This window comes from Eurosta solidaginis, chromosome 3 (assembly GCF_040869045.1).
Source record: "Eurosta solidaginis isolate ZX-2024a chromosome 3, ASM4086904v1, whole genome shotgun sequence".
Classification (NCBI taxonomy): domain Eukaryota; kingdom Metazoa; phylum Arthropoda; class Insecta; order Diptera; family Tephritidae; genus Eurosta; species Eurosta solidaginis.
In genome coordinates this window covers 107,901,737-107,915,856 of record NC_090321.1, presented here as the reverse complement: position 1 = coordinate 107,915,856, position 14,120 = coordinate 107,901,737, and the positions used below count along the sequence as shown (strand labels likewise).

At 41.0% G+C, this 14,120-nt stretch overlaps 1 protein-coding gene across 7 annotated transcripts in view; it reads right to left on the bottom strand.

Moving 5' to 3' along the window:
• LOC137244225 (lysosome membrane protein 2) overlaps window positions 1-14,120 on the bottom strand; it is a 913,474-nt gene that overhangs the window by 186,927 nt on the left and 712,427 nt on the right. For all 7 annotated transcript variants that reach the window (XM_067772921.1, XM_067772915.1, XM_067772918.1 and 4 more), the window contains one exon: window positions 34-625. In XM_067772921.1, the coding sequence (XP_067629022.1) occupies window positions 34-625 (592 nt within the window). The remainder of the gene's footprint in view (window positions 1-33; window positions 626-14,120) is intronic.

Below are 14,120 nucleotides of genomic sequence, written 5' to 3'. Positions count from 1 at the left end.
ACGAAAGGCTTTATGTAAATCCATTATACTTACTTCTTAAAATAGATCCTTTGTGTAACGCAATGTTGATTTGTATTCGTGAAGCCCCACTAATGGGAAACGCAAATCGTGGATGCACATCCGCATATGTCTGATGAAGTCCTTGCACAGGCTTGATTCCGTCAATATCTTTATAAATTTCAGGATCACCGGAAAAAAAATGTGGGAATGAGGGAAAAATCGGAGCACCATTATAGCACTTTGTGGCATTAATTACTCCACTCGGTAAACATAGTTGAGTATCACGACAGTAGCATGCGTTTGTGGGATTCTCATTTGGGTTAGAGAACACGTTTAATTTAGTACGATAACGAAGTGCATCAATGTTGTTGAGTATTTTGACTTCCTTTTCAAAAGTTAATGGAATTTTCCTGCAAAGTACTTGTAGGAAAACTTGCAAATCTTCTCTATTTTCTAAGATATGAGGTGGAAACATTGTTGCATCTGAGCCGTCAATGCGATTGCATTCTTCTTCTGCCCAAAAATTCAAAGAGGGTTGTCCATTGAACTGAGTTATTATACTAAATTTGCGGATATCATCTTCTCCTGTATTTATTTGCAGAGAGTCGACGCTCGTTCCATTTCGCTGAAAGTATATAGTAAAATTATTGCTATTGTTTTACATTCGACCTTGAAGTTAAAAATTGTAAGAAAGTCCAAACTCTAGCCCCAGTATTTAATTAAAAAGAGTATAAAAAAATTCGCACTCCGTTATATAAATGATTCAAAACGCAGTGAAAAATATGGTCTTCAACACAAAGGTATTGTTGAGGAATTTCGATTTTGAAATTTTAAAGGTAGCTATTGTAAAAAGCAGACACCCAAAATAATAATAATTTTATTTTCCGGTTTAAGAAAAAACAAAGAAATTTCAAAAAGTTCGAAAAAAATCTTTCAAAATTATTTTGCCCAATAAATATTTTTTGTTGAAAATACACTAGTTTTATAAGCAACCTTGTTAATGTAACAATGCGTATAATAAATACCAATGATGTGGCAGCTTATATATTGCCTATTTTGTTTTGTCTTGACATTTGTATAAGTTGAGTTAAGAGTTTAAAGTAAAACGTTCGCAGAATCGAACGTTCATTCTTGTAAATTTGACTGGTGGTGTTTTTATTTGGAAAATCCCCAACAAGAGGTTATGGGCCCAGACCCGCACCTAAAACTGTGTAATTAATTGACAAATTGTTTCAAATAAAAAAACTCACAATGAGTGCAATGTACCAAATTGAAAAATTGGATGACGGCAATCTTGATTCGTGGTGCATACAAATGCAGAGCGTGTTGATACATGCGGAGCTGTGGAAGGTGGCGTCGGGCGCAACACCAAAGCCACAAGGTGACGGCGCGGCAGCGTGGATTGCGCATGACGAAAAAGCGCAAGCCATGATCACATTGAGTTGTAAGCCATCACAGTTAAATTTTTTGAAGCATTGTGCATCGGCGCCAGAAGCATGGAATCGGCTTATCGTTATATAAAAAGTTACTCAACCTCAAATTGGCTGAGGGTGAAAATATGTCGGTGTACCTAAATAATTTCACAACTGTCATGGACAAGTTGGCGGAGGTCGGCATTTCGTTAAATGATGAGTTTATCGCTATTATTTTATTATCGAGTCTGCCTAAAGAGTATGAGAACTTCATCATCGCAATGGAGACAAGGGACGCGCTACCATCGGTGCAAATTCTGAAGGTGAAGCTTCTAGAAGAAAGCGAACGCCGGGTAAATAATGACACAGACACGAAGGTTGATAATGGCGCGCAGCAGGCATATGTAGCGAAGTCGGCGCAAGGCAGCGAAAAGAAACCAAACGGCAGTGGATATACTGGTAAGCAATCAAAAAATATTACTTGCTTTCGTTGTGGCAGCTGGGACATATTAGGCGAATTGCAGTGCAACGCAAAAGGATGGTTCAGGTACGAACAAGGAAAAACAGCATTCGCTTGCGGCATTGGGCGCAACGAATTGTAGTGCATTTGATAAAACGAAATGGTGTCTCGACAGCGGCGCAACGCACATATGTGCTGCGACCGCAAATTGTTTGCCAATTTGGTGGAGCACAACGAGTGGATTGCGTTTGCAGGTGCGAACAGTTTAAAAACAGTAGGCAAAAGCTGCGTTAAAATATCCACAGATACGTGCGAGGTGATATTGAATGACGTGTTGCACGTTCCTACAATGAGGGGAAATTTTATTTCTGTCGGTCGAGCGGTCCAATTGGGCTGCACAGTCAGCTTCAACAAACATATTGCTATGGAGAGGAAATATGGTGTTGAAATTTTGCGGCTCGAGCAAAGTCACCACTTGTTTACGCTAGAGAGCAAACGTTTCAGCTTTATAGGAGCTATGCAAAACAAAAGAGATGTAGCAATTATGTGGCATAATAGATATGGACATCTTAATTATGCTAGTTTGACTGAAATTCAACGCAAATCATTGGCACGTGGTATGGATGAGGTTAATTTTTCAGACAAACCGTCATGTAGAACGTGTATGGTATCAAAAGTACATACACAACCATTCCCAGTTAATGTTGAAAATAAATCAAAAAATTTACTTCATTTGATACATACAGATGTATGTGGACCATTTAATACACAATAATTGGGTGGGACAAAATATTTATTGACAAGTCAAACAGAATTTTTGAATCCTTTTTGAAGTCAAAGGCTGATGTGTTTGATAAGCTTGTTGAATTTGCGAAAATGTTCGAACGACAAACAGGTAAAGTCATTAAAGCGGTACGGAGCGATAATGGCCGTGAATATGTAAACACAAAATTTGATAAATATTTCAATGAATGTGGTATTGTGAGGCAGCTCACAGTTCCGTATACACCACAGCAGAATGGCGTGGTGGAGAGAGCTAATCCTACGTTAATTCAGTTGGCGCTGATGAGAGCGAAGAGAAGCCGGGAGGCCTACCAAAGTTCTTACTGCCAAGGGTGTCCGAGGAAGGTGTGAATGCTATGCAGGCAACCGAGGTAGTGGGGCCTGAAACGTATGAAGAAGCAATGGCTAGTGAGCAAGCAGCTTCATGGATAGCGGCAATGGAGCGTGAGCCTAAGGCTCTAACAGCAAATAAAACGTGATCGCTTGTTGATATGCGAGCGGGGCAATCGGTTATCGGCTGCAAGTGGGTATACAGCTTAAAACGAGTTATGCACGGTAACATCAAACGTTATAAAGCTCGATTGGTTGCGAAGGGATGTTCTCATCAGTTTGGCGTAAATTATGTTGACACATGTTCGCCGGTATGTCGTTTTGAAACAATTAGGCTGGTTTTAGCATTGGCGGTGGAGCTGAAAATACATTTACATCAAATGGATGTATGCACCGCATACCTCAATAGTGAACATAATGATGAAGTTTACATGAAACAGCCAAAAGGGTATTGCAGCAATAAAAACAAAAAGGTTATCAGGCTGAACAAAGCAATTTATGGGTTGAAGCAAAGCGATAGAGAATGGAACTGCAAGTTGGATGCGGCGTTGCGAGAGCTTGGGTTTAGTCAGTGTGAAAGCAAGGCATGCTTATATAAGCAAGATATTGATGGTAATTTGTTTTTAATACTTGTTTATGGCGATGATATACTTTTAGCATATCAGTCAAAAAGTCGTGACTAGGGTAAAGGCAAGCATTTCTGATAAATTTGAATGTGTGGACAAGGGTCCTCTCAAACTTTTTCTGGGCATGCCAATTGAGGGCGAATGAGAGTTGGGCAATATTACAGTTGGACAGCCGCAATACATTAAAGATTTGCTGAAGCATAATGAAAAATGTACGAAAGTAGACCAGACGTCGTATCAGCCTACAATCGGGGCGCTAATATGGCTGGCGTTATCAAAAAGGCCAGATATATTTCATTAGGTGGCAAAGTTGGCACAACGGAACAGGGATCCACATAGTGAGCATTTGACGGGTATCAAGCATGTGTTAAGGTACCTAGCATCTACGATCAACATGAAATTACATTATAGAGCATGTGGTCAGGCACTCAAGGGTTATGCAGATGCGGATTGGGATGGTAATAAAATCGACCGTAGATCCTATACAGGATACGTATTTTTCCTGGCAGGCGACGAAATTTCTTGGAAATCAGAAAAGCAAGATTGTGTGGCATTAAGTAGCACAGAGGCCGAATATATGGCAATTTCATCAGCGACGAAAGAGGCACTGCATCTGAGACGCATAATTATTGAAATTGGGTGCGGTGATGGTAAAACGGAAACGATATTGTACGGAGACAATATTAGTGCGCAACAGCAAAGAATCCGGTGCATCATGCTAGGACGAAACATATCGATATTAGATATAATTTTGTAAGAGAGGTTGTTGAAAGAGGCGATATCAAATTAGAGTATGTATCAACAGATAGCATGATTGCCGATGTTTTAACCAAAAATTTGTCAAAAACTAAACATATGAATTTTGTCAAATTGTTAAGTATATATGAGTAATATGCGCATTCAGGAGGAGTATTGAAAATACACTAGTTTTATAAGCAATCCTGTTAATGTAACAATGCGTATAATAAATACTAATGATATGATATGGCAACTTGTATTTTGCCTACTTTGTTTTGTCTTGACATTTGTATAAGTTGGGTTAAGAGTTTAAAATAAAACGTTCACAAAATCGTACGTTCATTCTTGTAAATCTGACTCGTGGTATTTTTATTTGGAAAATCCCCAACAGCTTTTAAGTCATCCGAAATTATTTTTATAAATTTTTTCTTTATTCGAGTCTTCAAAAAAATTATTTGGGACTTTTATTTATAAAAGCCTTCAAATAATAATTACGGACAATGAATTTCGCTTTATATAGTACTCCTTTTTTGTTTTTCGATTTATATTACATACATATAAAATTCTTTGAAAAGAATTAGATTTGGAGTTGGAATATGACTTGTGGTATGCTGTAACAATGATTCGGAAATCCATGGACTAGACGAGTTTGTTTCGTTGAAGCTTGTGGAACAGAAGCCAATGCAGAACATTTAAGTAGACAGATAATAGTTAAATTTCTCGAGCGTCTGTTGGAATGTATGTCGCTATCGTCTTTGGCTATATACATTTAAAATTGGTAGCCACCACCATTTCTTTGTCAGCGTCTTCCACCAATTTCAGTCAACCGCCAAAATCGATATCCTCGACCGAAAGAAATTAAGGGTTAACAATGCTCATTCATCCATTCGCCCATTCCTTCTATCCGTCTGAAGGCTCATCGTCACATGTATTTTTGAAATAACTTTCACTTTGATAAAGTATACTATGAAAAAAGGAGGACTTTGTTTCTTGTTTGTTGTCAAAACAATTATTGTCTTTATTAGTGAAGTTACATTAGTATTTATACAAAATTTTTCTAGTTAATTCTTATGAGCTACCTACATTACGTATTTACATTAATACATACTTACATACTAAGTGTACAAAATATAATTAGGCGCTTTGCCAGCGAACCACGTAGACACATATATATTCTGTTCGGTTGGAAGCGCAAGCTCAGCATAAATAAAATTAGTTGTGGGAAATGCATAATAAGCAAAAACGGAATAGAGCAAGTTAAGTGTAAACGAGTCATGGGAATAAATTGTGTGCAGGCAAAGGTTTGTGGTGAGCAATTATTCACCTTTAGATTGAAATAGAATAAACCTAAAGTTACGAGACGTCGACTGTCGTAGCGCGTGTCGGAATAAGTATGTGCAAATGAATGAATATGTATGTAAAGGTCAATGCATCTCAAGACATACCAAAACGAGTCAAAATATGTGTTTGTATAAATGAATGCAAGACTAAGTGAAAGAGTGAATGACTGATTGCTACACCATCTGTCTTTGAAAGAGATGTCATACCTAATTTGTGCACCAATTACGCATGGCTACTCAAGTGGCACAATTAACTTTTGAATCCGTATGTGCTTACATTGTTATTTTGTTTATTCATGACGTAACTTTATTTGTTTTTGTAATCTTTATGTTCTTTTTGTTTAAAATGAATGAGCTTTCCCACTATGTTATTCTCAAAGTGTAATAATTTATTTATTTATTTATATATTAACTATAGATGCTAGTTTTAAATACAATTTTCCTATTAAATTTTTTATTTATAAATTTGAGTTTGTTATTAAGTTTGACATAGTTCGACTTATTTTATTATTTTTATTATTTTAAAAGTTATTCATCTTGGTTGTACTATAAAAGATCCTAGATCTTATTGTAATAATATATTGTCAATAAATACATACATACATACATACATATTATGTTGTGAGTACTTAATGGAAATTATGAGTAATTTATTTTTTGTGTTCTTTTAGCTTCCTGAACTAATATCTCTTTGTTGTGCTATTTGTAGTCTATATTTAATTTCTTTGTCGTAAGCCTCATGATTGTATATTGGGCTTACTGTATTTTCTTTTAGAAATTCGTAAGTCTGTGGGTTTTTCCGAATATCAGCTCGAAAGGACAATAGTAACAATATGTAAAATATCTGAGTTACTCATTCCAATTTACTTGTCACTAGATACGTAAGAACGTACAAGTTCATTAAACGTTATGTGACTGCGTTCAACAGATCCCAAAGTTTGATGGCGGTAAGGTGGTGAGGCTCAATCTTGAGGAGTTTGCACAATTCTTCAAATAAGTTATTTTTGCATTCTGTTCCCATATCCGTTATGATTGTTTTCATAAAACCATAAATCAGGATGAAATGGTCGAATACAGCTTTAGCAACTGTTACCGCATGTTTACTTTGGACTGGAATTGCAACTAAATATTTAGTTAAGTCACATATGATAGTAACTGCATATTCATTTCCACTTATCGATTTCGATAGTAGTCCAACCGTATCGATTTGTACAATATCAAAAGCCTTCGGAGGTGTCTCCGTTATTGTCAATGGTTCTTTTATATGTTTGTTAATTTTATTCTTCTTACAGTGGATGCAATTTTTTATGTATTTTCTTATATCATTTTTCATGTTTATCCAGCTAAACTTCTGCTTGATATTGTTTGTTTAGGCAGGATGCCTAACTTTTCCGCATCTGATTGCGACCCCCCCAATGCAACTCTGCAAATCGATACTCGATACTCGAATTAATTTGTAACCACCCACACCATCACCCTCATGCATGTGCCTGCATGTACATGCACATGTATGTGTGGTTTTTGTCAGCACTCATGCATATGCATGTCGGGGTTGATGTGTGGGTGCCTTTCCCCTCCAAAACGGAGGATTTTGCGGGCCAACGGTTGTGGCTTGCTATACAACCGGCCTCTTTGATTTCAACAGCCAACCAGCACGCATCTGCCGCCAACGATCTCCACTGTTTTCCAGAATATATTCAGGTAATATTGTAACCAGGTTATATATATATTCACATAATAAAGTTCACCCATTATAACGAGGAAAATCCTCCCGTGTTCTTCTTTCTTTTCTATTGAGTGAATCATCCATTGAGCGAGATCGACCCTTGTGCGCCTACCCACTGCCGGTTTACGACGCACTTAGGCCGAACATTTGGTCCTATCTCACCAGGAATTGGAAACAGCACCTTAACAATACAGTCCACAATATAATTAGCCCGAAAATTTATACGGAAAAATATTTGCCCATCAACAGCTATACCACAAAATTTGGAAAGTCTATTATTTAATACCAGCGTGCAAAACACTGAGCAAGGGACAGCCAGCTTAAGCCATCAGCAACACCACAAGTCATCGTGCCACATCATCACCAGAACATACAAATCACCAAAAAGTTCACAGTAAGTGCAATATTTCTTGCCACATTTTTTTTGGTTGGTTAAAAACAATAAATAAAAAGTGCGAAAAATCATTTAAAGTGCCATACGTGATTGTAGTTAACCGCGAAAAGTGTGAAAAAACTGTGTAGTGCCAAAAAAGAAAATAAGTGCAAACGCGTTGCATTAACGTCGGTTTAGATTCCTTGTGACTATCTGGTCTGTCCCCCCACCAGCGGTAAGGCTCTCCAGACACAGCACAGGGAAGAGGTGCACATAACCTCACTTTCACAAAAATTTCACGCCATTTGACTGCGGCAAAATTTAATTTCTTTTGCGTCACTATTATTTTCACTAATTTCCTTAATCAATCTTGTTACACAGTTTTTTGTTCTTTGTTGCATAAGATCTATTTCACGGTTTCACACTTTTCGTCGAGTTTATATCAACGCGCACACTTAGTATACAATACAATTTAACTAGGAAGTGGCGAGTGGCCCCCTTTATTTACACAAAACACATTGGTGTTGCGTCCCCCTGCTCCCTGTTTTACGGCACAAATAAGCTGCAAAGTTAGTGAAAAAATAAACAAATTGAAAGCGTTAAATAAAGAGTTTTTCTATATTTTAATCATTGTTGGTTGGGTGAATCGCACAGGTTTTTTCAGTTTTATAACCCCTTTTAATTTGATCACAAATTTTAATCCATGAACATGGAATCATATATTAGATTGGCCGATCGAATAATCGAATTCGAGGCCGATTTTAATGACATCAGTGCGGCTCTGCACACTGTGTACACTCTTGCAATACAGCAAAAAGAGTTGCAAGCTAAGTGGGAAAAAGCAGAGAACGCCCTAGAGGAGTTGCTTGGCTCTGACACGCTCGACGCAAAGAAAATTGCAGCGGTCAAGATCAAGCATAAAGCGGCATATGCCGTATTCCTAAGATGCATGTCGAACATGGCTGAACTTCAAGCCAAATTGAAGGAGGAAAAAGATAGGGCAGTCAAACCTGAGGGAGAACGTGCGCGCGAACATAGTATCCGCCTGCCAGCTTGTGATACTGAGGTGTTCAAGGGCGACTACCTATCTTGGCCAACGTTTCGTGACCTGTTCACAGCAATATACAAAAACAACAGTCGCCTAAGCCCGGTAGAAAAGTTGTTCCACCTCAATCAGAAAACTCAAGGTGAGGCAAAGGACATCGTCAAGAAATGTCCCTTGACAAATGAAGGCTTCGAAACAGCCTGGAAAAACCTATGTGAGAGATACGAGAATAAACGGATTCTCGTGAACTCACAACTACAAATTTTGTTTAATCTAAAAAAGATAGATAGCGAGTGCGGCAGCTCTATCAAAACCTTACAGCGCGACATAAATAATTGCTTGGCATCTTTAAAAACACATCAGATCGATGTTTCAAATTGGGATGCGATTATTACCTATTTATGTTCGACAAAATTACCTGAAAATACGTTGGCTCTATGGGAGAAGAGCATTGACCACAAGACGGACATATCCAAGTGGGAGAATATGGACAAATTCTTGTCAAATCGTTTCCAGACACTTGAAACCGTGTCTGGTTTTACAGGGAATGCCACTTCTAAAGTGCAAAAATCAAACACGTCGCGCCAGTCGACGGAAAACCCTACAAAAAGACTTGGTGCTTTTCAAACCAAAGTAACCAAGCAAACAACAAAATCAATATGTAAAATGTGCAAATCTACGGAGCACAGATTACGCAACTGTTCACGTTTTTGCGATTTAAATCCGGTAGAAAGGATTAAATTCGTTAAATCCACAAACGGCTGCCTGAATTGTTTATCCCCAGGACACACAGTGACGAGGTGCACCAGTTCGTACAACTGTTCCAAATGCCACTCTCGTCACCACACGCTCCTGCATGCGGACACACTTCAGCAACCGGCGGTACGAAATCCCTTCAAAGATGCGGATAATCCCCCATCAACTTCGGCACAGGCAAGGAAAAGACAGGAATCGGGACAACCACCTTCCTCGGCGAATCAGAATGTCAAATCCTGCCATGCCAATTCCAGCACAGGCGTGCTATTAGGAACTGCTCGCATACACATTCACCATAATGGTACCGACTTCTCCGCGCGGGCATTAATTGATTCTGGGTCTGAATGTTCCTTTATAACTGAAAGACTGAAACGCAGAATCAATTTGCCAGCGAGGAAAATGCATGCCCATGTTTCAGGCATCACAAATGCGGTGTCAGCTCAGGTGAAAGAAGCATCCAACATCGAACTACGTTCACCAGTGGATCCCTGCTTCAGCCTGACTACACCCGTACTAGTTCTATCGAAACTCACTGGGAATCTTCCATCCTGCCATATCAACGCAATGACTATGCAGGCATTCCCAGACTTGATTTTGGCAGACAAGAGGTTCTACGTCAACGAAGACGTAGACCTCATACTTGGCGGAGACATATATCCCCACATTATAATGAGCGGTATAAAGAAGAATGTGCTAAACACACTCTTAGCCCAAGAGACAGTGTTCGGTTGGATACTAACCGGTCGTATCGAATCACCGAATCCAACGAAGAGCATTATGTCTTTTTACAACGAGGTTGCGTTAGACAATCAACTCAAAGCTTTCTGGGAGGTAGAAAATGTACCCAAAAATAAAATATTAAATGAGGATGAAAGGTACTGTGAACAAATATTTAAAGAAACAACGCAGCGAAGTGAGAATGGAAGGTACACCGTGTCACTACCATTCCGGCAGGATTACCCTAACAATATTAACTTAGGACCATCCCTGAAGCGTGCATGCTCTCAATTCTTCCGGAATGAGGGGCGGCTAATAAAAAACCCAGATTTAGGAAAAGAATATGTTCGAGTGTTGTCAGAATATGAAGCGCTCGGACATATGAGAAAAATTGAAAAGAATATTCCATCCGACGATTCGGATAATTATTTCCTGCCCCACCACGCCGTTGTAAAAGCAGAAAGTACAACCACCAAGGTACGCGTAGTATTTAACGCCTCGAGCCCTACGGCCAACGGCAATAGCTTAAACGATATTCTCCTCCCAGGCCCAGTCCTACAAGCCGATCTACCCATACTTATCTTACGATGGAGACTATACCGCTTCGTATTCAATAGCGACATCGAAAAGATGTATCGACAAATTTGGGTGAACGAAAATCACACCAAATTTCAACGTATTGTGCATCGCACTTCCCCGAATGACCCTATTAGTCTTTACGAATTAAAGACGGTTACCTTCGGGGTGAATTGCGCTCCATATCTCGCGATAAGAACGCTCCTACAACTAGCAGACGACGTCTCAAACTCGCACCCTACAGCGGCTAGCATACTGCGAGAATACATGTATGTAGATGATGTGTTAGCGGGTGGACATACGATCACCTCGACTATTAAAGCCAGAGATGAAATTCGTCAAGTCCTACACTCAGCGGGCTTTCCACTTCGCAAATGGACATCCAATTCAGAGGACATTCTAAAGGACATCCCCAAAGCAGACCTACTCAATGAAAACTTCCTGGCATTCGAAGATACCAGTTCAGTGAAAGCGTTAGGCATTCGATGGAATGCCCTATCCGATTTATTTTATTTTCAAGCAGGGACGCTGGACAACCCGGAAAACATTAGGAAGAGAGCGATACTATCAGCAATCGCCAAACTTTTCGATCCCTTAGGATGGCTGGCACCAATGGTCATTGTGGCAAAAATACTCATGCAGAGTATTTGGTTGGAAGGCACCGCTTGGGACGAACCAGTATCTACCAGTACGCTGGAACGATGGAAAACCTTCACCGACCAATACCATGAAATCGATAAAATCCGGATACCTAGATGGGTCAACTTTTCTCCAGGAACCGACATCGAGATCCATGGATTTTGTGACGCATCCGAGAAGGCTTATGCAGCAGTCATTTACATGCGTGTCAAAACGGATGATAATGTCTGCACAAACCTACTTCTAGCCAAAACCCGAGTAGCCCCAGTGAAAACTCTTTCTCTTCCACGATTGGAGCTTTGCGGAGCCGTGCTGTTAGCGGAAATCACCGAATCAATTCTCAGGAATCTCAAGTTGGGACCAGTGAAAGTGCACCTGTGGACGGATTCAACGATCGTCCTCGCATGGATAAGGAAACCGCCCTGTTCCTGGTCAACCTTCGTCGCACATCGGATCACCAAGATCATCGACATGGTCGGACATAGGGACTGGCTGCACGTGAACTCAGAGTCCAACCCAGCAGATTTAGGCAGCAGAGGATTACCTGCGTCTGAATTGGTCAACAATTCGTTGTGGTGGCAGGGACCTTCTTGGCTGCAAGAAGACACTTCCCAATGGCCAGCACAAGAAAGTGACTACATCACCTCCGTAGAGGAAAAGAGGGCAAAGACCTGCGCAACAACAACCGTCAATCCTACCGATATTCTTCAACGCTTTTCCGACCTACCTAGGGCTCTACGGGTCTTATCACACGTTATGAGGTTCTACCGAAGAACCCACCCCGAAACAAAAAATTCATTCCAGGTCATGTCGCACCTAATCTCCCCTGATGAAATTAAGGCCACTACACGACTTTTAATTAAAATCTATCAGAAACAACATTATAGTTCCGAATATAATTATCTAAAGGCCGGAAAACCAATTGCAGGGAAAAGTGCAATACTCTCACTTAATCCCTATCTAGACCAACATGGCATCATTCGGGTAGGAGGGCGACTCGGGGCGTCAAAGGACTTAGCTTTTAATGAACGCCACCCAATCCTCCTTCCATACAACTGCAGGTTATCCCGTCTTACAGTCCTAATGTTTCATCAACAAAGTTTGCATGGGGAGAACCAACTCATGTTGCGTCTGATACGCACCCAATACTGGATACCTAACATCAAAACCATGATTAGGGCTACAATTCACAATTGCAAAGTTTGCACTGTACACCGAAAGCGTGCTCAGACCCAACTTATGGGTATTCTCCCTCGCGAACGCACGACATTCAGCCGTGCATTCACGAATACTGGAGTCGACTTTGCCGGACCCTTCGACATTAAAAGTTACCGAGGCAGAGGGTGTCGACTATCCAAAGGCTATGTCTGCCTTTTCGTGTGTTTTTCCACACGAGCGATTCATCTGGAGGCCACTACTGACCTCAGCACCCCATCATTTCTTGCGGCTTTTGCCCGTTTTATATCTAGACGCGGATGTCCCAAAAACGTCTACTCCGACAACGGTACAAACTTTGTCGGAGCTTCACGATCCCTACGATCGGAATTCAAAACGTTCATTTCACAAGCCCGAGACAATGCTGTCTCGAAGTACAGCCACCAGTCACTCACTTGGCATTTCATCCCTGCGGGCGCTCCCCACATGGGAGGGCTGTGGGAGGCTGGAGTGAAAAGCTTCAAAAGCCACTTCAAAAAGATAGCCTCACCACACAAATTTACATTTGAGGAATTCCATACACTCTTGTGCCGCATCGAGGCATGCCTGAACTCGCGGCCGCTCAGCCCGGCATCCAATGACCCAACGGACCTTGAGCCGCTTACTCCAGGTCATTTCCTCACTGGCAGCCATCTACTGGCTCCGCCAGAGCCGGATGCTAGTGTGAGCCCTGCCTCGATGATCAATCGGTGGCAGAAACTCAAAGCCCTCCATCACACTTTCTGCAAGCGATGGAAAACCGAATATCTATCCGAACTTCAAAAAAGAGTGAAGTGGAAGCATCCCAAACAAAATATAAAAGTGGGAGATCTCGCTGTCCTCAAAGAGGACCACTTATCTCCCAACGAATGGAGGTTAGGTCGAGTTGTCAACGTACACCCCGGCGAAGATGACCGAGTACGCGTAGTCGACCTCAAAACCGAGAAGGGTCAAGTCAGACGACCTTTGGTCAAACTGATCCTTCTTCCAACGGAAGAGACGGATTGCGAAAAGGCTAAGTGCTCCTCCTAACAATCCCTCCGTTCCTCCATACCCCTCCCTTCAAAAAGAATCAAACCCAAAACACTATTTCCCCCGACTACCTACAATTAGAGGCCCACGGTTGGTGATAGCATCGAAAGCATATTAAGGAACCCACGTCTTCGTGTCTCTCTATCCCTAAGCTTGCGTTTCTCCCGAGCCATATATTATCATCAACCCCCCGGTCTCGTGAGGGTGCGAGTCTACCGGAGGGGAAACCTAAGGCGTACTACGCGATGGCAATGGGGAAAGGGAGCGCGGGACATAAAGACGCGTTCAACCACGCGCCGTGATGCCCCGCTATCCCTAAGCGTGCGTCGCTTCCGCGGCCCTAATTATAATCAACCACCCCGGTCTCGTGAGG